This window comes from Sciurus vulgaris, assembly GCF_902686455.1.
Source record: "Sciurus vulgaris genome assembly, chromosome: 1".
Taxonomy (NCBI): domain Eukaryota; kingdom Metazoa; phylum Chordata; class Mammalia; order Rodentia; family Sciuridae; genus Sciurus; species Sciurus vulgaris.
The window spans coordinates 446,544-470,993 of NC_136461.1; the positions used below are offsets into that span (position 1 = coordinate 446,544).

Sequence of the window (24,450 nt, forward strand, 5' to 3'; positions counted from 1 at the left end):
CATGTCCTGGTGTCAGGGGACCTCAGTGTCCCCACGGACCTCCTGCTGGTGGAGGGGCCAGTGTCACCTGCCACACAGGGTTACTTCCACCCCAGTAGTACTGTCATGACCCCTTCCCCTTACTCTGGAGACATTGGGAACAACAAAAAAGATCTCTGTATGACAATAAACCATGTGATTGATGAACTTTATCCTGATCACCTCCTTATTTAAACCATAGAGAACAGACCCACAGCTTTGCAAAGGACCAGCTGAACACAGAGCCCTGGGAGAGGCTGCTCAGAGGGCCTGCAGCCTGGCCATGCGGAGGGCGCCCCTCTCCCGCCCCAGCCTCGCCCCTGCTCACGGTCTGTCCTGCCCCTCTGGGCATCTCATTAGAGACACTGGGTGTGGAGGAAAGCCCCCAGCAGGAACCGCAGGGATGCGAGGTGACAGGGCAGAGATTTCCTGAGCCCTTGGTGCCACCCTGTGGGCAGGGCCACTTCCCCCGAACCTGGCTTGGTCTCCATCCAAGAACCTCCCAGGGACAATGGCAGTGGCCTGGCAAGGAGTTGGGATCTCCAGGCGCCTTGAAGCAAGGGGAAGGAGCCACTAGGGGAGTCCCGAGGATCTGTGCTCCCACCAGAAAGGATAGGACTTCAGGAGGAGGATGTGGGGCCCGCCACCCTCAGGGCCCCCACAAGGCAGTCCTTTGTGGTGTGCACCCCAGAAAGTATCCTCCAAAGGTCAGGCTCCCCTCCCAGCCCAGGGGCCCCTGCTCTGGTTGAGGAGTGTCAAGGCTAGTGAGAGTGGGTGAGTCCTTCCCACCCAAGGTCAGCGGCTGCTGGCCACCTGCCCAGACCCAAGGTTGGCGGGGCCAAGGAGCAGGCCCAGGCTTGGGGGGCATTTGCCACTTGGTCCAGGCTTGGTGGAGCGCTCCCTGGCCAGCCTCACTGCAGCTCCCACCAGGCTGACCTAGGTCCACCTAGGACAAGGATCTCCAGGGTGCAGCAGGGCTGACTCCAAGGGCCACAGCAGCTATACGGTCAGGCAGGGTGGGCTGGTCCACCTCAGAAAGTAGCCCCACCCACAGAAACAGGAGGGGGTGGAAAGCCCCAGCTCCATCTCACCCATTCTGAGTAAGGGGTGGAAGCTCTTCAAGCTCAGTCACCCCCCAGCGCCAGGCATCTGGGGGCAGGGCTCTGCCTGTGTTGGGGAGGGAGACTCAAGTGTGAGCAGCAGCACCTGCCGGGCACCTGGAAGGGCCTGGGGTGCTGTGTGAACGACCTGGGCAGCTACAACAACCAACCTGGACTGGGTGCCTGGAAACAGCAGTTCATCCTCTCTCCAAGGCCTCTGGGCTAGCTGCCCTGCGGCCAGGGCTCCCGGGGACCCGCCCGCCTCCTGGGCTCCTGGGGGCTCAGGTGTCTCTGGGCTTGTGGCTGCATCATCACTGTCTCTGCCTCCCCATGAGGAAGATGTGGGCCATTGGATTTAGGGCCCACCTGTTTGATCCAGGACGATGTCACCTGAGATCCAACTTAGTCACATCTGCGCAGATCTTTCTTCCTCAGTGAGGTCACACTTGGAGGCTCCTGGGTTTAGGACATGGTCCAGTCTCTGGGGACAGCCCCTGCAAGGGACTTCTCACAAGGTTCTGAAAGTGGTCATCAGGGGTGCGGGGCCCACATAGCTGGAGGCTCAGTTTGGAAGCAGGGGTCACACCTGTCCCAGGTGCCTCAGCTGGAAGCATGTCACAAACAAACTGGTACCAAGGGCATCTCTGAGCCAGGCATGGGGTCAGATCCTAGGACACTGGGCCTGGGCTAAGGGGCCCCTGAGAAAGCTCAGAGAAGATCCTGGGAGGATTGGGAGGAGGGGGGGAATGGGAGACAGTACCCCAGGCTATCCCCAGGGGAGTGTGCACACAATACCCCCCCCCAACCTCAGCTCCCCAGCCTCTGCCACCACCTTGACCCCTCCAATCCCACCTCACTCCTGCCAGCTTCTCTGCTGGTGGGTCGCCCATCCACTAAAGCCCTTGTTTACCTCTGGGCCCAGCTGGATCACTGTTGCCAGGTAACAGTTGCTGGGAAACAGTTGCCAGGTCACCACTGTTGTATCCCAGCAGAGGGCTCCCGAGACCTGTTGGGCAGGTAAGAGGGACAGGAGGGCCACCAGCCCCGGTCCTGGCTGGGGCTAAGGCTTGGCCCTGCCCTCCTGTGCTCCTCTCCAGTGCCTGCCCAGGAGCAGAGGAAGGAGGAGGGGACCAGACAGAGACGGGTGGACAAGTGTTTGGCCCAGGACCAAGTCTGCCTTCCCAGAACCAATCCCTGGAAGTGCAGCCTCCTGAGATCCACAGGGACAGACTGCATCCCCAGAGTGCTAGGTGCCGGCCCTCTGAGCTACTTCAGCACCTTCTCGAGCCCTGTGGGACCAGCTGTGAGCTGCTGGGTGCTCCTCCCGGACACTGACACGCAGTCCTTCTCCTCAGGTTCAAAAGCCTCTCCTATCTATCACACCAGGGCGCGGTTTCCTGCTTGTCTTTTTATCTGACCAGGTAAAAAGTTGACCTCAAATTTATTTCAGAGTTGTGAGCCTTCTGCCTGGCTCCTCACCCTGGGTTTTCGCTTAGTCTTTGCCAACCATCCTGTGCAGAAGACTCAGGACCATGGCCTGCTCTGTGGACCACTTGCTCCCCATCTTCCCCTAGAACCAGTGAACAAACCCCTCTGGTGTGCAGCCACGTCCCTGGACTGGGGTGGCATCCTCAGAGACCTCGAGCTGCAGTCCCCAGAGGAGGGTGAGTGCTGCTCTCAGCCCTTCCCGCTCCTGATGCACCTACCTGCCCAGTTCCTTTAAAAGGTCTCTCGTCCACGTGAATGACGAGGAGGATAACTCACGGTGTATTTAGCTACAGGTGAAAACAGTAAGTGTGTAATACTGGAAAGGTCAGGTGAAAGTGCAAGGCTTATGGAGAGCAGGCCACACACAGGCCTGCACAGTTCTTCAGGGTGTTCCCCAGGCTGCAGAGAGGAGTCCAGGGGTGGTGGGCAGAGCAAGTCACCCCACTGTCGCTGTGCCCTGTGCAAACTGCTGTCCGCAGGGCCAGGTGGCCTCCCCGGCAGGCCTCTGACAGCGGTGTCTTCTCCCCTCCACCTCCTGAGTTGTCCCAACCCAGCTCTCCTGACACTGTCCCAAAACACACGTACACCCTGCCCCATTTTCTGCAGGCACCCCAGCCTTAACCAAGGAGTCTTCCTGTTCAGCACGGGGTCTCAGGGTGCTCTCGCCACCCGCTCCAGAAGCCCAGTCTCACACCAGGTGCCCAGCAGCCCAGGCCGCTGCACCTCCCCAGCTCTGTGACTGTGGGACTCGGGTCCCTGGGCTTCCCTCTGAATTGTGGCGTCTCCTTTTCCTCTTCGCCATCGCTCTGTGGGGGCAGACACAAAGCCTGCCCAGTCAAGTCACGTGGTCACTGTCCTCGCTGGCTTCCTCCTCTGCCCAGTGGTCTGTGCAGAGCTGGTTTTTCTCCTGGAGATGACCTGCCCCACCTGGGAGCCTCGACTCCCTCCCCAGCCGTGGTGCCTGTGCTGTCCCCCTGACCCGCCCACCTGGGCTGCTGTCCACGGCTCAAGCTCTGTTAAGCTTCACAAAGCCCTCACCTCCCAAACCGGGTTGGTTTTCTCGATGTTGAGGCAGAAGAACCCGCTGAGGAAATGACTAAAAGCTCCCTGACTTGACCCCAAATTGACCACGCACACAAAGCGGGCAGCATCCAGGGATCTGGGGCAGGTGGGGCAGTGACCTGCAGCTGCAGAGGGCCATGAAGGGTAGCAGTATGGGCTGGGAGGCCCCCTCTGGCCCCCCATTCCTCAAGATGGGCACACCCGCCCCAGCGGGCCTGACGGCCAACGTCCTTACAGCCAGCAACAGGGCCGTGTGCAGAGGGGCCAGGACAGTCCCTGCAGCAGAGGACTCAGCCGGCAGAGACAGGGCAAAGAGATGGCCTCACCCCCACTGGCCACCAGGCCCCTCAGCCACCACGGAGATGGGAGCCAGCCGCAAGCAGAAGCCACAGTGTGGGACTCAGGGAGGCGTCCTTCCCCAGGCAGGGCGGGCCTGGCCACCTGCCCCATCCAAGGGCTGAGGCCTCAGGCTGCCCGACGGCCCCGGAGGGGGGCGGGGGCTGCATCTTCCCCACGGGGCACTCACCCCCCTGTCCCCATGCCCGCGCCCCACAGCCGCACCCGCTTCATCCACCGCCGGGGTCCCCCCACCCGGACCCACATCTGCTCCAAGAGACCCAAGCGCCCCAGGATCCGTCGGTGCCGCACTGGGGTGCAGAGTGAGTGCGGGGCCTGCCCGGCTGGCTCCACCCCCTGGCAGCACCTTCCTGGGACAGCGCCCCATCCCAAGGGGGGGTGATCTCAGGATGGGACCAAGTGTGGGAGTCAGGCTGACAGGCAGAGGGCACACTGCTGTCCCCAGCCTGAGGGCTCCAACTGCCCATGTGCTGCCCCCACGGGCAGCCATAGTGGGCACTGCCCCTCACTCCGCCCCAGCAGCTCCCATCTCCCCCAACTGACAATGGCTCCTTGGTCACCCATGACGTCATCATGGACATTGTGACCCCTGCCTCTGGGGACCTCCCTGCACCATGTCTGCTCAAGGCCACAGCCTCAAACCTCAGCCCCTTCCCTGCACAGAGCTCCCACCCGGTTGGTAAGGAGGGTGGGGATGAGGCTCCCTCAGGGCCCTGCCCCAGCCCTGGCCCCCCACCTGAGCTGGGCCTCGAGAGTGGACGCATCCCTCTGGTGTGTGTTGGCCCCAGGGTCCCTGGTCAGGTCTCTGCTGGGCTGAGGTGGGGCCCAGAGAGGCTGGGGAGCACCAGGAGCCCTGGAGTGGCTGGCATGGGGCAGGCAGAGTGGCCCTCAGCAGCACTGGCTGACATGGGGCAGGCAGAGGGGCCCCTCAGCAGCACTGGCCCCACCACTCCCCAGGCTGGGCCCATGACAGACAGATGGGGAGCAGTGGCAAGGAGGGTCTCCTGCCTCAGCTGAGCCAGCCGGACCAAGATGCAGGTGGGCTACCGGCAGCCCCGAGGGGTAGGGAGAGCCCTGTGGTCCAGGAACCCAGGGCCCCTGACCAGCTGCTTGCCTGCAGACCTCCTGGACAACACAGATGCTGCCAAGGCCCCAGCGGCCTCCCCGGAGGGGCTCCCACTGGAGGGGGACAAGCAGACGCCCAGCACCGGCCAGGGCCCCTTCTTCTACATCGGAGGCACCAATGGGGCGTCTATGTGAGTGGGCCTGGGTGGCCCTGTCTGCCCTCACTCCCTTGCCACCAGGTCTGTCCCCACACTGCTGCCTGCAGTCCCCTTGCTGTCCTCTGGGGACCTCTGGCCTGGGGTCACGCTGCCGTCCACCCGCAGAATCAGCGCCTACTGCAGGAGCAAAGGCTGGCAGCGCACCCAGGACAGCCGGCGGGAGGACTACAAGCTGAAGTGGTGTGAGACCAAGTGCCGGGACAGCTACTGCAGCTTCCGGGAAGGTGGGGGGCACCCCAGCTGGGGGTGGGCTCCGGGTCCCCATGGCGCCGCCCACACACCACCCCTTCTTGTCCTGCCAGGTCAGCAGCTGCTCTTCCAGCTCCCCAACAACAAGCTGCTCACCACCAAGATCGGGCTGCTCAGCGCCCTGCGGGAGCATGCTCGCGCACTGAGCAAGGTCAACAAGGTGCCACCGTGCAGCCAGCCCAAGTGAGCCTGCCGGCCCGAGGGGCACTGCCCTGGCCCCAGGGCACACCTGCCTCCATCGCCCACCCACCCCCAGTCCCCGAGCCCACTGCTCTCCCCACGCCCAGGGCTCTCGGGGCTAACCCCCATCTGAGCCATCAGCGGCCCTCTGGTCCTGAGCAGCCTCCCCACAACCTGCCAGCTCTCCACCCCCTGCAGTCCTTATCCACCACCCCTGCCGTCCATCCTTCCTGCCCATTCCCAAGCATCCTCTGGCCATGTACCAGGTCCTCCCTTCAACCCTGCCACACAGTCCAGCCCCTCCATCCAGGCACCGGGCTCCTCTGCTCACTGCCCAGTTCAACACTCATCCCATCTGCCCACCATCTGCCACCCCATCACCTGCCTGTCAAGCAGACAGCTAGCCGTGTCCACCCACCATCTGGTCATCCAGGACTCATCTTAACATCCGCGGGGTGTCCACTTGCCACTCTCTTCTATTGCTCTGTTCTCATGACATCCGTCTGTCCAGCAGACCACCGGCCTGCCCCCGTCCACCTCTGTGACCAGCTGTCCTCCATCTCTCCAGGCCCCCCATTCATTCTCCACTGTGGAGGTGGTCACTCAGGCCAGGGCCTGTGTCCCTCTCTGCAGATGTGGAAAGGACACAGCAGTGACCCTCGAGGAGCTCACATGGACCCATCCAGGATGCCTCGGGCCACAGAGGTAAGTGCACCCAGTTCGGATCCTGGGGCTCGAAGTGGGGTGCCACCAGAAGAGATGAGGGCAGGGTGGCAGGGCAGAGTGGGCAGGGCCTCCAGCCTCTACAGCAGAGAGGCCAGCGGTGTGGGTGTCCGAGGCATGCCCTGGCTAGGCAGAGTGCAAAGGTCCTGCAGGGACACACTAGGTCACCTGGGGACCAGGCAGGCCCCCAGAGCACTGCCAAGCCTGAGGCAGGGAGCAGCCTGCCACGTTCTCTCCACCTCCCTGCTCCCCCAGGGCTCTGAAAATGGAAGACTTTTTCCCAGAGACCTATCGTCTGGATGTCAGGGACGAGAGACAGGCTTTCTTCACGCTGTTTGACGGTGAGAGGCTGCAGACCACCAGGTTCAGGGCGGGAGGGGGCAGCAGCCTGCAGGGAGCAGAGCACATGTGGGGGGGCGTGGAGGAGGCTGGTGGGGGCAAGGCTGGGGAGGGGAGGGCCCCAGCGCTGGAGGAGGCGGGCACGCCGGCTGAGGCATGGGCAGGGCGCGAGGGCAGGGCGGGGCCCCAGGTCTAGTGTCAGGCTGACGGTGGGGTGTGGGGAGCATCCTGGCCAGGTCCGGGGAAGGTGACCGGAGCTGTGGTGTGGTCAGGGCCCCCGCGGCCCGGGCTGGGGGTGGGACGGGGCCGGAGGCTCAGCAGGTGCTCCCTGCAGAAACCCAGGTATGGATCTGCAAGCCCACAGCCTCCAACCAGGGCAAGGGCATCTTTCTGATCAGGAGCCAGGAGGAGGCCGCCGCCCTGCAGGCCAAGGCCCAGAGCATGGAGGACGACCCCCTCTACCGCAAGATGCCCTTCCGGGCACCTCAGGCACGGGTGGTGCAGAGGTGTGGGCATGGGCTCCAGGAGGGCCTGGGTGGGGGCTGGTCCAGACTAGACGGTCCCTGTGAGGGCTGTGGTCGCCATCAGGGCCACAAAGCAGTCCCCAGACACAGGTGCGAGGCCCGGGCAGCTGGGGAGGACTTGGCCGGCTGCCCTCTGCCCCACCTTACAGCCAGCTCCCCCAGCCAGGGCAGCCTCCAGTCTACCAGAGCTGACTGCTGCTCCAGGCAGCTCCAGCCCTCCACTCCACAGGGGCAGGTGACTGGCCTCAAGAAGGTCCCATGGACCTCAGCTCTGCCAGCCTGGACTCAGCTCTGGCCATAGCTGCTGCCTGTCCTCCCCACTGTCCAGTCAGCCCTGCCAGGCACTGTTCTCTGCCTCTGGTCTTGAAGACCTGAGCCCCCCACCCCTTCTGCCCCTAGGCCACTCCTCCTTCACGGCCTCCCGGAGCCCTTCCTCCTGCGGGCCACCCTCCCCTGCCAGGGGCCAATCCGCCCCCACTCCAGGCCCCTTGAGAGAGCCCCACACTGAGGCAGCGGCTGAGGTCAGCACACCAGGCCCTCCCTTATTCCCAACTCCCCTGACCCGTCCAGGCTCAGGAACATCCCCTGCCATGGACACTGCGCAGCCAGAGGCCACAGCCGGGACAGGGAGTGCTGAGGGGAGGTAGGGGGTGAGGGGACACAGGCCAGGCCGGCAGGGCAGCTCAGTCCCAGCGGCCGTACGGGCCCCAGGTACATCCAGAACCCACTGCTGCTGGACGGGAAGAAGTTCGACGTCCGGTCCTACCTGCTCATCGCCTGTGCTATGCCCTACATGGTTTTCTTTGGCCACGGCTATGCCCGCCTCACCCTCAGCCTCTACGACCCCCATTCCAGCGACCTCAGTGGCCACTTGACCAACCAGGTAAGGAGCCCTCGCAGGCGAGAGGGCCTTCCCCGAGGCTTGGGGTGGGCTGCTCGGGAAGGGTGCAGAGGGGCAGCGGCAGCCAGCCCAGGCCCACCTGCCTCGCACCATGGCAGGCCCTGCCGCCCTCAGCACCCAGCGTGGCTCCCACCTGGCGTGCTACGGAAGGGCCTCGTTGGAGGACTGCAGGGCAGGAGACCCCTGTGAGAACCGGGGTCTTGCTGGCTGTGGGAGGTTTGTGAACCCATGTGTTTGCAGGAGGATCTCCATAGGCAGGTCCCTGCAGAGCCTGGGGTAGCAGGGTCTGGGCCTCCTCCATGGAGGCAGCCTCTAACCCGGCTCTTGTCCCCAGTTCATGCAGAAGAAAAGCCCCTTGTATGTGCTGCTCAAGGAGGATACGGTGTGGAGCATGGACCACCTCAACACCTACATCAATGACAAGTTCAGGAAGACCAAGGGCCTCCCCCGAGACTGGGTCTTTACCACCTTCACGGTTCGTCCTCAGTGGTACCCACTCCTGCGAGGGGGCAGGGCGGGGTGCTCGGGCTGGGAGCCATGGACGAGACTGAAGCTGTGTCTGCATGTGTGTTCTGAGTGATGCTTCTCAAAGCTGCCAACAGCTGTAGCCACTGCCCGGTGGCCACCAGCAGCCCGGGCAGAGGAACCCCAACGTGGTCCACTGAAGGGTCCCTGCTGGGCTGGGTGAGGGCAGTAGAGCTCAACCACACACCCACAGTGAGAAAGCTGATACCAGCCACCAGGGGGTCACAGGCCAGAGAGGGCTCTCCTACCTAAGGGTCAGTGGGGCACGTGTCAGTTCTCGGGGTTATTTCCCACTGGGCACTGCGAACGATGCTGACAGTAAGGGCCACAGAGGAGTTGGGCCGGAGGTGGGGTTAGAATAGGCTCCACAGAGGGACCTCTCCTGGTTCAGCCTGAGCTGACCAAAGCTGATCAACTGCTGCCCTTACACCACTCCCGGACAGGGCCCCATGGGCTGTGGAGGCCACCACTGCGAAGGGTCTCCAGGGATTCTCCCCTGCCCCCAAAGAGCACATGACTCAAGTCCACCATTTAAAGGTACACAGTGGACTCCAGCATACCAGGACTGTCCTTATGCCACTATCCCTGCAGAGTGTCCAGCAGTGGGACATGTGTGTGAGCTCCTCCTGGGTGTCCTGCAGTGGGACATGTGTGTGACCTCCCTCCTGCGTGTCCTGCAGTGGGACATGTGTGTGACATCCTCCCGTGTGTCCTGCAGTGGGACGTGAGTGTGACCTCCTCCTGTGTGTCCTGCAGTGTTTCGTGTGACCTCCGCCTGTGTGTCCTGCAGTGGGACACGTGGATGACTCCTCCTGTGTGTCCTGTACTGGGACGTGTGTGTGACCTCCTCCTGTGGGTCCTGCAGTGGGACGTGTGTGTGACTCCTCTTTTGTGTCCTGCAGTGGGACGTGTGTGACCTCCTCCTGTGTGTCCTGCAGTGTGACGTGTGTGTGACCTCCTCCTGTGTGTCCTGCAGTGGGACGTGTGTGACCTCCTCCTGTGTGTCCTGCAGTGGGACGTGTGTGTGACCTCCTCCTGTGTGTCCTGCAGTGGGACGTGTGTGTGACCTCCTCCTCTGTGTCCTGCAGTGGGACGTGTGTGACCTCCTCCTGTGTGTCCTGCAATGGGTCGTGTGTGTGACCTCCCTCCTGTGTGTCCTGCAGTGGGACGTGTGTGACCTCCTCCTGTGTGTCCTGCAGTGGGACGTGTGTGTGACCTCCCACTGTGTGTCCTGCAGTGGGATGTGTGTGTGACCTCCACCTGTGTGTCCTGCAGTGGGACGTGTGTGACCTCCTCCTGTGTGTCCTGCAGTGGGTCGTGTGTGTGACATCCCTCCTGTGTGTCCTGCAGTGAGACGTGTGTGACCTCCTCCTGTGTGTCCTGCAGTGGGACGTGTGTGTGACCTCCTCCTGTGTGTCCTGCAGTGGGACGTGTGTTTGACCTCCCTCCTGATATCCGGCAGAGGGACGTGTGTGTGACCTCCTCCTGTGTATCCTGCAGTGGGTCGTGTGTGTGACCTCCTCCGGTGTGTCCTGCAGTGGGACGTGTGTGACCTCCTCCTGTAGGTCCTGCAGTGGGACGTGTGTGACCTCCTCCTGTAGGTCCTGCAGTGGGACGTGTGTGACCTCCTCCTGTGTCCTGCAGTGGGACATATGTTTGACCTCCCTCCTGATGTCCGGCAGAGGGACGTGTGTGTGATCGCCTCCTGTGTGTCCTGCAGTGTGACGTGTGTGTCACCTCCTCCTGTGTGTCCTGCAGTGTGACGTGTGTGTGACTCCTCCTTTGTGTTCTGCAGTGGGACGTGTGTGTGACCGCCTCCTCTGTGTCCTGCAGTGGGACGTGTGTGTGACTCCTCCTTTGTGTTCTGCAGTGGGACGTGTGTGTGACCGCCTCCTCTGTGTCCTGCAGTGGGACGTGTGTGTGACCTCCTCCTGTGTGTCCTGCAGTGTGACGTGTGTGTGACCTCCTCCTTTGTGTTCTGCAGTGTGACGTGTGTGTGACCTCCTCCTGGGTGTCTTTCAGTGGGACGTGTGACCTCCTCCTGTGTGTCCTGCAGTGCAACGTGTGTGACCTCCTCCTTTGTGTTCTGCATTGGGACATGTGTGTGACCTCCTCCGGTGTGTCCTGCAGTGGGACGTGTGTGTGACCTCCTCCGGTGTGTCCTGCAGTGGGACGTGTGTGTGACCTCCTCCGGTGTGTCCTGCAGTGTGACGTGTGTGTGACCTCCTCCGGTGTGTCCTGCAGTGGGATGTGTGTGTGACCTCTTCCTGTGTGTCCTGCAGTGTGACGTGTGTGTGACCTCCTCCGGTGTGTCCTGCAGTGGGACGTGTGTGACCTCCTCCTTTGTGTTCTGCAGTGGGACGTGTGTGTGACCTCCTCCTGTGTGTCCTGCAGTGGGACGTGTGTGTGACCTCCTCCGGTGTGTCCTGCAGTGTGACGTGTGTGTGACCTCCTCCGGTGTGTCCTGCAGTGGGACGTGTGTGACCTCCTCCTTTGTGTTCTGCAGTGGGACGTGTGTGACCTCCTCCTGTGTGTCCTGCAGTGGGACATGTGTTTGACCTCCCTCCTGATGTCTGGCAGAGGGACGCGTGTGTGACCGCCTCCTCTGTGTCCTGCAGTGGGACGTGTGTGTGACCTCCTCCTTTGTGTTCTGCAGTGGGACGTGTGTGTGACCTCCTCCTTTGTGTTCTGCAGTGGGACGTGTGTGTGACCGCCTCCTCTGTGTCCTGCACTGGGACATGTGTGTGACCTTCTCCTGTGTGTCCTGCAGTGGGACGTGTGTGTGACCTCCTCCTTTGTGTTCTGCAGTGGGACGTGTGTGTGACCTCCTCCTGTGATTCCCACATGGGATGTGTGTGTGACCTCCTCCTGTGTGTCCTGCAGTGGGACATATGTGTGACCTCCTCTTATGTGTCCTGCAGTGGGACATATGTGTGACCTCCTCCTGTGTGTCCTGCAGTGGGACGTGTGTGACCTCCTCCTGTGTGTCCTGCAGTGGGACATGTGTGTGACCTCCCTCCTGTGTGTCCTGCAGTGGGACGTGTGTGACCTCCTCCTGGTGTGTCCTGCAGTGGGACATGTGTGTGACCCTCCTTCTCTGTGTCCTGCAGTGGGATGTGTGACCTCCCTCCTGTGTGTCCTGCAGTGGGACATGTGTGTGTCCTCCCTCCAGGTGTCCTGCAGTGGGACTCCTGTTGGTTCCTCTGGGTCACCCTTTGTGGGCCTGCCCACTGCGTTTACTCCTCCTATGAGTTCCATCATTGGTGGACTACCACTGTCCACTGAGCTTAGGTTACTTGTACTCCAATGCTGCTGATGCGTTTCTCATCTTTCTGAACACACTCGCTCTTTAGAATACTCTAGGAAGGAGCAGTGGGTTTTTGCGTGACGCATTGACCTTAGGCGACAGTCCCACTGTGACCGCGGTGTTTTCTGTTTCTGGCATCCCTTCCAAACTTGGTAGTGTTCTTTCTGTTTTTAACAATTGTGCAGTTGGTGATGGTGGTGGCATCTCATGATGGTGGTGACTCACATTTCCCTAGTGACAATGACGCTGAGAATCCTCCGGTACTGACCAGCCTCCTGCTCCAGGGAAATGTCTTTGGAGTCTCTGTCCAGTCTCCATTGTTCTTTTTTTTATTATTTTAATTTATTTTTATTGTAAACAAACGGGACACGTGTTGTTTCTGTTGTACACGGAGTAACGGCATACCATTTGGGTAACCATACATCTACATAGGTGATGGTGTTTGATTCATTCTGTTATTTCTTCCTTCCCCCCCACCCCTTCCACCCCCTTTTCCCCCTATACAGTCCTTCCTTCCTCCATTCTTGCCCCCCTCCCACCCCCCATTATGTGTCATCATCCACTTATCAGTGAGATCATTTGCCTTTTGGATTTTTGAGATTGGCTTATCTCACTTAGCATGATATTCTCCAATTTCATCCATTTGCCTGCAAATGCCATAATTTTATCATTCTTTCTGGCTGAGTAATATTCCATTGTGTATATATATATATATATATATATACCACAGTTTCTTTATCCATTCGTCAATTGAAGGACATCTAGGTTGGTTGCACAGTCAGGCTATTGTGAATTGAGCAGCTATGAACATTGATGTGGCTGTATCTCTGTAGTATGCTGATTTTAAGTCCTTTGGGTATAGGCTGAGGAGTGGGATAGCTGAGTCAAATGGTGGTTCCATTCCAAGCTTTCTAAGGAATCTCCACACTGCTTTCCAGAGTGGCTGCACTAATTTGCAGCCCCACCAGCAATGTATGAGTGTACCTTTTTCCCCACATCCTCTCCGACACCTGTTGTTGCTTGTGTTCTTGATAATCACCATTCTAATTGGGGTGAGATGGAATCTTAGTGTAGTTTTGATTTGCATTTCTCTTATTACTAAAGATGGCGAACATTTTTTCATATGTTTGTTGATTGCTTGTAGATCTTCTTCTGTGAAGTGTCTGTTCATATCCTTAGCCCATTTGTTGACTGGGTTATTCGTATTCTTGGTGTAGAGTTTTTTGAGTTCTTTATAGATTCTTGAAATTAGTGCTCTATCTGAAGTATGAGTGGCAAAGATATTCTCCCACTCTGTAGGCTCTCTCTTCACATTGCTGATAGTTTCCTTTGCTAAGAGAAAGCTTTTTAGTTTGAATCTATCCCAGTTATTGATTCTTGCTTCTATTTCTTGTGCTATGGGAGTCCTGTTAAGGAAGTCTGATTCTAAGCCAACAAGGTGAAGATTTGGACCTACTTTTTCTTCTATAAGATGCAGGGTCTCTGGTCTGATTTCAAGGTCCTTGATCCATTGTGAGTTGATTTTTGTGCAGGGTGAGAGATAGGGGTTTAGTTTCATTCTGTTGCATATGGATTTCCAGTTTTCCCAGCACCATTTGTTGAAGAGGCTATCTTTTCTCCATTGCATATTTTTGGCATCTTTGTCTAGTATTAGAAAATTGTATTTATTTGGGTTTGTGTCCGTGTCCTCTATTCTGTACCATTGGTCTACCTGTCTATTTTGGTGCCAATACCATGCCATTTTTGTTACTATTGCTTTGTAGGAGAGTTGAAGATCTGGTATTGCAATACACCCTGCATCACTCTTCCTGCTAAGGATTGCTTTAGCTATTCTGGGTTTCTTATTCTTCCAGATGAATTTCATGATTGCTTGCTCTATTTCTGTAAGGTACGTCATTGGGATTTTAATTGGAATTGCAGTGAATCTGTATAGCACTTTTGGTAGTACGGCCATTTTGACAATATTAATTCTGCCTATCCAGGAACATGGGAGATCTTTCTATCTTCTAAGGTCTTCCTCAATTTCTTTCTTCAGTGTTTTGTAGTTTTCATTGTAGAGATCTTTTACCTCTTTGGTTAGATTGATTCCCAAGTATTTTATTTTTTTTTGAGGCTATTGCAAATGGAGTTGTTTTCCTCATTTCCCTTTCAGCTGTTTCATCACTTGCGTATAAAAATGCTTTAGGTTTATGCCTGTTGATTTTATAGCCTGCTGTTTTGCTGAATTCATTGATGAGGTCTAGAAGTTTTCTGGAGGAGGTTTTTGGATCCTCTAAATATAGAATCATGTCATCCGCAAGTAGTGACAGCTTAAGTTCCTCTTTTCCTATTCGTATCCCTTTGATTTCTTTGGTCTGCCTAATTGCTCTGGCTAGAGTTTGAGGACAATGTTGAATAGAAGTGGTGAAAGAGGACCTCCCTGTCTTGTTCCCGTTTTTAAAGGGAATGGTTTCAGTTTTTCTCCATTAAGAATGATGTTGGCCATGGGCTTAGCATAAACAGCCTTTACAATGTTCAGGTATGTTCCTACTATCCCTATGTTTTCTAGTGTTTTGAGCATGAAGGGGTGCTGTATTTTGTCGAACGCTTTTTTGCATTGATTGAAATAACCATATGATTCTTATCCTTAAGTCTATTGACATGATGGATTACGTTGATTGATTTACGGATGTTAAAACATCCTTGCATTCCAGGGATAACCCCACTTGATCGTGGTGCACGATTTTCTTATTATGCTTTTGGATATGGTTTGCCAATATTTTGTTAAGGCTCTTTGCATTTATATTCATCAAGGATATTGGTCTAAAATTTTCTTTCCGTGATGTGTCTTTTCCTGATTTGGGTATGAGGGTGATATTAGCTTCATAGAATGAGTTTGGTAGGGTACCCTCCTTTTCTATTGCCTGGAATACTTTGAGAAGTATTGGAATGAGTTCTTCTTTGAAGATCTCGTAGAACTCGGCTGAGAATCTGTCTGGTCCTGGGCTTTTCTTGGATGGTAGATTTTTAATGGCTTCCTCTATTTCATTGCTTGATATTGATCTGTTTAAATCGTGTATGTCCTCCTGGTTCAGTTTGGGAGGAGCGTACGTCTCTAGAAATTTGTCAATGTCTTCGGTAGATTCTATTTTGTTGGAATACAGATTTTCAAAGTAGCGTCTCATTGTGTTCTGTATCTCAGTGGTGTCTGTCGTGATATTTCCTTTTGCATTATGTATTTTAGTAATTTAAGTCTTCTCTCTCCTTCTCTTTGTTAGTGTGGCTAAGGGTTTGTCTATTTTGTTTACTTTCTCAAAGAACCAACTTTTTGTTTTGTCAATTTTTTGAATTCTTTCTTTTGTTTCAATTTCATTGATTTCAGCTCTGATTTTAATTATTTCCTGTCTTCTACTACTTTTGCTGTTATTCAGTTATTCTCTTTCTAGGGCTTTGAGCTGTAATGTTAGGTCATTTAGTTGTTGACTTTTCATTCTTTTCTGGAATGCGCTCCATGCAATGAATTTTCCTCTTAGTACTGCTTTCATAGTGTCCCAGAGATTTTGATATGCTGTATCATCGTTCTCATTGATCTCTAAGAATTTTTTAATCTCCTCCCTGATGTTTTTTGTTATCCATGTTTCATTCAATAGCATATTATTTAGTCTCAGGTGTTGGAGTAATTTCTGTTTTTTATTTTGTCATTGATTTCTACTCTCAGTCCATTATGATCTGATAGAACACAAGGCAGTATCTCTATTTTTTTGCAATTCCTAAGGGCTGCTTTGTGGCATAACATATGGTCTATTTTTGAGAAGGTTCCGTGTGCTGCTGAGAAGAAAGTGAATCTGCTCGTTGATGAATGGAATATTCTATATATGTCTATTAAGTCTAGGTTATTGATTGTGTTATTGAGTTCTATGGTTTCTTTGGTTGGATTTTGTTTGGAAGATCTATCTAGTGGTGACAGCGGTGTGTTAAAGTCGCCCAGAATTATTGTGCTGTGGTCTATGTGATTCCTGAAATTGAGAAGGATTTGTTTGATGTACAGGGATGCACCATTGTTTGGGGCATAAATATTTAGTATCATCATGTCTTCCTGATTTATGGTTCCCTTAAGCAGTATGAAATGTCCTTCTTTATCCCTTCTGACTAACTTTGGCTTGAAGTCCACTTTATCTGATATAAGGATGGAAACCCCCACTTTTTTACTGAGTCCATGTGCATGGTAGGTTTTTCCCCATCCTTTCACCTTTAGTCTGTGATGTCTTTTTCTATGAGATGAGTCTCTTGCAGGCAGCATATTCTTGGGTCTTTCTTTTTAATCCATTCTGCCAGTCTATGTCTTTTGATTGATGAGTTTAGGCCATTAACATTCAGGGTTATTATTGAGATATGATTTGTATTCCCAGTCATTTGGCTTATTTTTGGTTTTTAAGTTGGCTTGGTTTCTCCTTTGAGTGGTTTTTCTCTAAGGTAGTTCCTCCCTTTGCTGACCTACATTGTTGTTTTTCATTTCCTCCTCATGGAATATTTTGTTGAGAACATTCTGTAGTGCAGGCTTTCTATTTGTAAATTCTTTTAACTTTTGTTTATCATGGAAGGATTTTATTTCATCTTCAAATCTGAAGGTTAGTTTTGCTGGGTATAGGATTCTTGGTTGGCAACCATGTTCTTTCAGAGCTTGAGATATGTTGGTCCAGGCCCTTCTAGCTTTTACAGTGTGGGTTGAGAAGTCGGCTGCTATCCGTATTGGGCTCCCCCTATATGTAATCTGATGCTTTTCTCTCGCGGCCTTCAAAATCCTATCTTTATTTTGAATGTTAGGCATTTTCATTATAATGTGCTTTGGTGTGGATCTGTTGTGATTCTGTGCATTTGGTGTTCTGTAAGCCTCTTGTATTTGATTTTCCATTTCATTCTTCAGGTTTGGGAAATTTTCTGATATTATTTCATTGAATAGGTTGCTCATTCCTTTGGTTTGTAGCTCTGTGCCTTCCTCAATCCCAATAATTCTTAAATTTGGTCTTTTCATTGTGTCCCATAGTTCTTGGAGGTTCTGTTCATGATTTCTGACCATCTTTTCTGTTTGGACAACTTTATTTTCAAGATTAAATATTTTGTCTTCATTGTCTGAGGTTCTGTCTTCCAAGTGGTCTAGTCTTTTGGTGATGCTTTCTATTGATTTTTTTATTTGGTTTATTGTTTCCTTCATTTCAAGGATTTCCATTTGGTTTTTTTTGAGAATCTCTATCTCTTTGTCAAAATGATCTTTTGCTTCCTGCAGGTGCGCTTTCAGCTTATTGGTATTATCATTCATTGCCTGCATTTGCTCTCTTATCTCATGCTTTGCTTCACGAATCATCTTAATCATGTATAATCTGAAGTCCTTTTCTGACATTTCTTCTAACATACTGCCACTGGATTCTATTACTATAGAATCTAGATTTGTTTGGATCATTTTCTTCCCTTGTTTTTTCATGTTGTTCGCGTATCTTCCCCTCTAGCAGTGCAGATCTGGGGTATTGCAGATTTCCCCCTATAGGCTTATAGTGGCCCTACAGGTTTCCAGAACCCTTTCTTTAAGGGGAGATCAATTTTAGCAGTGCCCAAACCAGACACTATGCAATCCTAGACCAAATAGCCCCTATGAGGACATTAACAAAATTGTCATAATAAACAGAATGAGTTCAAATATCATCTTCAGTAAAACAAACAGGTTTGCAATAAGGTCTGCAGTTTATAATGGAGGACAAAGAGGATGCAGAGGGATGTAGAATGTGGCTGTTAATGGGATAAGAAAAGAATATACGGAAGTTCTAGATAATAGAAAGGGTGAGAGTGTAATCAAAAGAAATTGGATGTTAGCATGCAAAAAGGGAGAAAGAGACTCTGAGGGAACAGGTAAACAGAAGGAAAAGAGAGCTAGAAAAGTAAAGAAATAAAATTGTTCCATAAGGAGAAAAAAGAAAATCTACAGTATAACCGTCATATAGTAATGAAACCTCCCAGAGTTCAGTGGCCTGATGCATGAGAGGTACCTGACAATGAGCTCCAAGCCTCCAGCAGGCATCTCAGGATGGGATTTGCCCACCTAAAGATCAGAGCTACGGCTTCCAGGATTATCCAAGATGGCTGCTCTGGCTTCCAAATGTGTTGGCAAATGGGGAGCTGCAGCTCAGGGTGTGGCTGTGGTCAGCAGGAGGTCCTGGAGGCGGGATGCGGTTGGTCAGGCAGGGGTCCTGGAGGTCGGGTGCAATCAGTCGGTCTGGGGTCCCGTGATAGGGTGCAGTCAGTTGGTCTGGGGGTCCTGGCAGCAGGGAGCAGTCAGTCGATGTGAGGGCCCCAGAGGCAGGGAGTGATCAGTTGGGCTGAGGGATCCTGGAGACGGGGCTCAGTCAGTCCGGTCAGGGGTCCTACGGGGCCTGGCTGTTGTCTCAAAATGGCAGCAACCACGTGTAATCAAACCTGCAGGTACTGTAACAGTGAATTTCCAGACGACAGCAGGTGCTCCACTGGTGGTCAGCGGTCAGTTTTCTCTATTGTTCTTTAGATGTTCTGAATACCAGAACTTTATCAGGTACATGATCTGCAAATATTTTCTCTCATTCTGCTGTCCTCACTTTCTTGATAATGTCCTGGATCATAAAAGCTTTTAGTTTTTGCTTTGTTTGGTGCTGGGAATTGAACATGCCAAGCGCACGCTCTACCACTGGGTTACACTAAATAAAAGCCCCAAGGCTTTTATTTTTTAAATATTTATTGTGGTACTACTGAGGATTGAACCCAGGGGCACTGTACTGCTGAGTGACATTCTCAGACTTTTTCATAATTACTTTTATTTTGAGACAGAGTCTCACTAAGTTGCAGAAGCTGGTTCCAAATGGGATTCTTATGCCTCAGCCCCCTGAATTGCTGGATTACAGGTGTGCACCTCAATGCCTGGCCAAAAGTGTTTAATTTTGATGGAACCCAATTTATCAATTTTTTCTTATGGCTATTCATGTTTTTGGTGTCATATCCAAAAACCTATTTCCCAGTTTGGGTGCAACTCAGTGGTAGAGCACTTGCCTAGCACACACGAGGTGCTGTGTTTGATCCCAAAAACCACAATAAACAAGAAATTGTCAAATTTTTTGTTTTCCTCTAAAGGTAATACCATTTACCTTGTACATGCAGGTCCCTGTTGGGCGCTGTGTGAGGTAAGGATCCAGCCTCCTCGGCTGGCCAGTCATCCCAGCAACTCTGTATTGAGCAGATGGTCCCTCCCCCACTGAATGGTCTTGCACACATTGAAAGCCAATTGGCCGGCTGAATACGGGTTTCCTTCTGGACTCGGGTTTCCTTCTGGACTCGGCTCTGTTGATGCACGCACATGACTGTTCCGAGGCCAGCACCACACTTTCCAGTCACTGCAGCTTTGCTGTTAGTCTTGAAATCAGGACATGTGAACCTTTCCGTGTTGGTCTTTTCAAGATTGTTTTGGCTTTCCTGGGATCCCTTGCAATTTCATATGAATTTAAGGATTCCTTTTCCATTCCTGGGAGGGGGATCCATTGAATCGATAGATCACTTTGGGTAGCACTGACATGGGAACAATATTTAGCCTTCCAATCCATGAACTTGGGATGTCTTTCTACATTAGTCTTAGCAATGTTTCACCTTTCAGTGCACAAGACTTCCACCTCCTTCATAAATATTATATTGTTCTTTTGGATGACATTGTGAATGGAATTATTGTCTTAATTTCTTCTTTGGATTGTCAAAAAACTGTTCATGCGTATTGATTTTGTATGCTGCGACTTTGCTGAATTCATGAGCTCTGATTTTGTATGTGGATTTTTAGGATTGATATATATATAGGGTCATGTCACCTGATAATGGAGATAGTCTTATTCTTTCTTTCAAATCTGGATGAATTTTATGTCTTTTCTTGCTGGTACTCCATTGGCCTGAAGAGGTGCCTGTCTTGCTCCTGGGGGTTTCTACGGGTTTTCCCCGGCTCCCTGATCAGGCTGAGTTCCCTCCTCCCCTGTTTGCTGCATGGCTTTATTATGGGAGCTGTTGATTGGTGCCAGTTGCTTTTCCTGCACCACTGAGATGCTCGGGTGTTATTTCCCTTCACTCAGTACTGCACAGTTAACCTTCATGTGCAGTACTGAGTGAAGGGAAAGACAGTCTTTCATTTCTGGGGTGAATCCCACTCAATAATGGGATATAATCATTTAAATATGCTACTTGGTTTTGTTTGCAAATATTTATTGAGAATTTTATGTTTATGCTCATCAGCAATATTGGTCTATAGTTTTTCTTGTCTTTTTCTGGTTTTGATTCAAAGTGTATTAGTCAGCTTTCTGTTTCTAAAACAGACAACTCAGCCTTCTTTTGGCTTACAGTTTTAGAGGTTTCAGTCCATGATCAGTTGGACCTTGCTTTGGGTTGGTTAATTTCAACTAATCTTTGTCTTTGAATATAAAGTGAGTCTCTTATAGACAATTACTGCAGTTTTTTTTTAAATGCATTCTGCCAACTCTTTTAATTTGAAATTTTAACCCATTGTATCATTATAAATAAGGTAGGATTTACTTTTTTTTTTTTTTTTTAATATTGAACCCAGGGGCACTTTACCATTGAGCTACACCCCCAGCCCTTTCTATTTTTTCATTTTGAGACAGGGTCTGGCTCGGTAGCCCAGGCTGACCTCAAACTTGCCATCCTCCTGCCTCAGCCTCCTGAGTCTCTGGGATGACAGGCATGACCACTGTGCCCAGCTTGTTACTTCTTCAAATATTCCTTCTGCTCCTTTCTCTCCTCTCCTTCTGGGACTCCAACCGTGCATGTGTCTGCTTGATGGTGTTGCACACCCAGGTCTCCAAGGCATATTTGTTTTTCATTGTTCTTTCTTTCACTCAAACTGGCTGATTTAAAAAACAAAAAACAAAAAAACTTTTTTTTTTTTTTTTTTTTTTTGAGACAGGGTCTCTCCAAGTTACATAGGCTGGCCTCCACCTCATGGCCTCAGGTGTGGCTGAGCTGCAGGTGCATGCACCACACCCAGCCGCAGTGAGATTTCTACTTGTCTATTCCAGAACTGCTTGCCTCCCTTCTGTGATTGCTCCTTTTGCTGATATTGTTTGGTGAGGCATCCCCTCATGCTGTCCTTCGGTCCTTTCAAGTGAGGTCTTCCGAAGACCCAGCAGACTTATGAAAACAAATCATTGCAATTCTTTGTAAATACAATCTGTTCCACTATATCGAGTAATGGGAGATATTTTCCAAGGCTACCACTGAGCTAGGAAACAGGAAATGAAACTAATGAGGGCAAATCTGAACACTACAAAGCTCTCCATTCTTTAAAAATATTTTTAGCCATAGATGGACACAATACGTTATCTTTTTTAAGCGGTGCTGACAGTAGAACCTAGTGCCTCACACACGCTGGGCAAGCGCTCTACCGCTGAGCCACAACGCATCCCAGAGCCCTCCACGCGTGCCAAGATCTTACACACCCGTATGTGGTCTGTCCTGCTGCAGTGAGCTGTTCCAGGGCACACTTCCTGTTCCCTTCACTCCACACGCAGCACCCGCAGGAGCTCCACGGGTTTGTTGAGTGTTTCTGGCCGAGTCCAGGAGTCAGACGAGAGGCTGAGCAGGTGCGGTACAGGTGGGAGTGTGCAGACAGTTCAGCTGGAGAGAGATCCCCGGGCCCACAGGGGAAAGCCTGTGCTCCCTCCCTCTGCTTTCCTCACAGAAGCGGATGCAGCAGATCATGGCCCACTGCTTCCTGGCAGTCAAGTCAAAGCTGGAGTGTAAGCTGGGGTACTTCGACCTCATCGGCTGTGACTTCCTGATTGATGAGAATTTCAAGGTGCTGTACTGAGTGGATGAGGTTTGATAGGCGGGTGCATGGAGGCACAGTCCATCTGTACACCCTGCCCACACAAGCAGGTCCAGGGGTGGACTCTGCAGCCCACCCTGCCTGTTCCCAGCCCCAGGGTGGTGTGTCCATAAGGCTCAGCTCCTACTCCAGCTGGGGCAGATCTATACCCCCGCCTCAGGGCAACCCTGGACAGGGACCCTCAGATTCATGGGAACCAGGGCTCCAGCCTCCTGCTGGCTAAGTGGCCTGTGAGTGGGCAGGTGAGAGGGTGGGCTGGAATGCTCATCAGTGTCCTGCCCAGGTGTGGCTGCTGGAAATGAATTCCAACCCTGCCCTGCACACCAACTGTGAGGTCCTGAAGGAGGTCATCCCTGGAGTGGTCATGGAGACCTTGGGTGAGCCCCGGGCATCCCCAACCCCACCACCTCTGGAACCCACCCCTGCGGCCCCGTCCTGTGCTGCATCCTACTCTCTCCCAAGCTCAGGCCCCACAAATCCAGCTCTCCAGCAGCCCCAAGGCCCGCACCGTGCCCCAACCTCCCCGCTGAGGTGAGGTCGCCCACACCTCGCCCCGACCTGCTCCCAGCCCCGCGGCCCCTCGCCCCCTCCCCTGCCCCCAGAACCCCAGGCGGGTGCCGGGCGGCCCGCCAAGGCTCCACTCCCCGGCCCTCCTCCAGACCTGGCGCTCGAGACCTTCCAGAAGAGCTTGCGCAGCCAGAGGATGCTGCCCCTGCTGTCGCAGCGCCGCTTCGTGCTCCTGCACAACGGCGAGGCCGACCTGTGGCCGCGCCTGGGCGGCTCGCGCGCCCTGCCCCGCCGGCCGCCGCCGCGGCCCGTCTGCGAGGCGGCGTCCTCCGCGCCCCCCGCGCCGCGCGCCGCGGACCGGCCGGGCGCGCGCAGGCCCGCGCCTCCCCAGGGCACGCCCGGCCGGCCCCTCTCCGCCCCGCGCCGGCCCCGGCCGCCCGGCGGCGCCCAAGGCGAGGAGCCCGCGGCCCCCGACCCCGAGCGGCCGCGCGGGGACGGCGGGGACCCGGCGCGGGAGGCCTGCCCGGAGCCGCCCGAGGAGGCGCGCCCGGAGCGGAGGAGCGCGAGCCACCGCGGATCCTAGAGCTCGGCACCGGCGCCGGCGGCCCCGCGGCCGCGCCCTCTGGGGACCTATAAAGGCTACTTTGTGACAAACGCGGCCCCGCGAGGCGACTCACGCAGGTCCGCCCCTCTGCCCACCTGCCCCCACTCCGTGGCCGCCCTCGGGGCGAGCGGGCAGCCGTGGAAAGGCCCTCGCAGCGCTGGCCTGTCCTCCCTCAAGGCGCGGCCCACCGCTCCTGGTCTCCAACCAGGAGGTGCCCCTCATCCCCCAGGACCCTCCTGCAGCCCTCAGCCTCCACGACCCAGCTCCAGCCTGGCACTGGGACCCGCCACTATGAGGATTCCCCGGAAAGTCTGGGCGGCCACGGACCCTTCAGAACCCCTCTGCATTGCTCCCCGGGGCTGCCCGCGGGCTTGCCCCCACGCTGCCCATGCAGCGTTAACCTGGGCTTTGGACTCCGGCAAGAGCACTCTCCACAGCCCCACAGCCCCCTGTCCCACAGAGGCCCAGGACCTTGGGGTGAGGGGCACAAGGCTGTTGGTAGTTGTCCCAGAAGGATGTGGGCAGCACTGGCCAGGCCCCCGCAATCCTGTGGGTCTGGGGTTTGAGAGAAGTCAGGCACTCTGGGCCTCTAAGGTGTCCAGGCCCTCCACACAGTGGCCCAGCCGGCACCTTATGGTGTAGGAGGCACCCCTCTCTGCATGTTCTGCCCCCACTCCAAGTGGTCATGGCCAGGGAACAAGTCCTGAGCTGCCCCACCGCTGACCTTCCCTTGTCCAACAGCAGCCCCAGCTCCACCCCAGAGAGGGTGGTGGCCTTGTCCCTGCTCTGCACTGGAGCCATGGGAGCACCTGAGGGGACCAGAGAACCTGTCTTGGGGTGCTGGCTCCCCACAGCTTGCAGGCAGGGCAGTCCCGTTTTGGGGATGCAATGTCATGGCACCACTAGAGGGCTCTGTCCACCACGGTTTCTGGCCAGCATACACAGGGACTGGTGCAGTAGGCAGCCAGGGACACAGAAACAGGGGCTCAAAGAGGTAAAGTGAAACACCCCTCCCCTTCACTGGTTGTGGAGACCCTGGGTAAGCCTGCAGGCAGCCCACACCACGACTCTCCCGTCCACCACTGCCTGCCCCATCTTGGGTGCTCCGTCTAACCCTTTCCCAAGTCCAGTCACCCTGCTGCTGTGGCCCAGTCTGAGTCACACCTGCTAGGCAAGCAGCACACAGGTGTTCCTGTGTGAGGGGCCCAGCTCTGGAGCCCACCAAGGCCAGAGAGGGACAAAGACCCTTTGAAGCCACATTTCTGTAGCTCCTGGCTGCTGCACAATCGTATCGCCTTAGGGTCACCTCTTGCTCCTCCTCTGCTCTTGTCACGAACACCCCTGGAGCCTTGGTGCCCCATGGGCTTCTCACCCATCCATGCCCAGCCCAGGCCAGGGATCTGTCCCGT

General features: G+C 54.3%; 1 protein-coding gene across 1 annotated transcript; it reads left to right on the top strand.

Annotated features, from left to right (window-relative positions):
• The first annotated feature begins 2,847 nt into the window (after positions 1-2,847).
• Positions 2,848-23,080, top strand: TTLL10 (tubulin tyrosine ligase like 10). Its single transcript, XM_079149313.1, is given in 16 exon segments — positions 2,848-2,916; positions 3,222-3,303; positions 3,906-4,061; positions 4,224-4,327; positions 4,983-5,065; positions 5,067-5,281; positions 5,414-5,532; positions 5,611-5,740; positions 6,371-6,442; positions 6,716-6,801; positions 7,134-7,305; positions 8,035-8,206; positions 8,559-8,699; positions 21,784-21,900; positions 22,214-22,307; positions 22,590-23,080. Coding segments are annotated over 14 exon segments (2,013 nt in total). The 5' UTR covers positions 2,848-2,916; positions 3,222-3,303; positions 3,906-3,984; the 3' UTR covers positions 23,021-23,080.
• Positions 23,081-24,450: the final 1,370 nt, after the last annotated feature.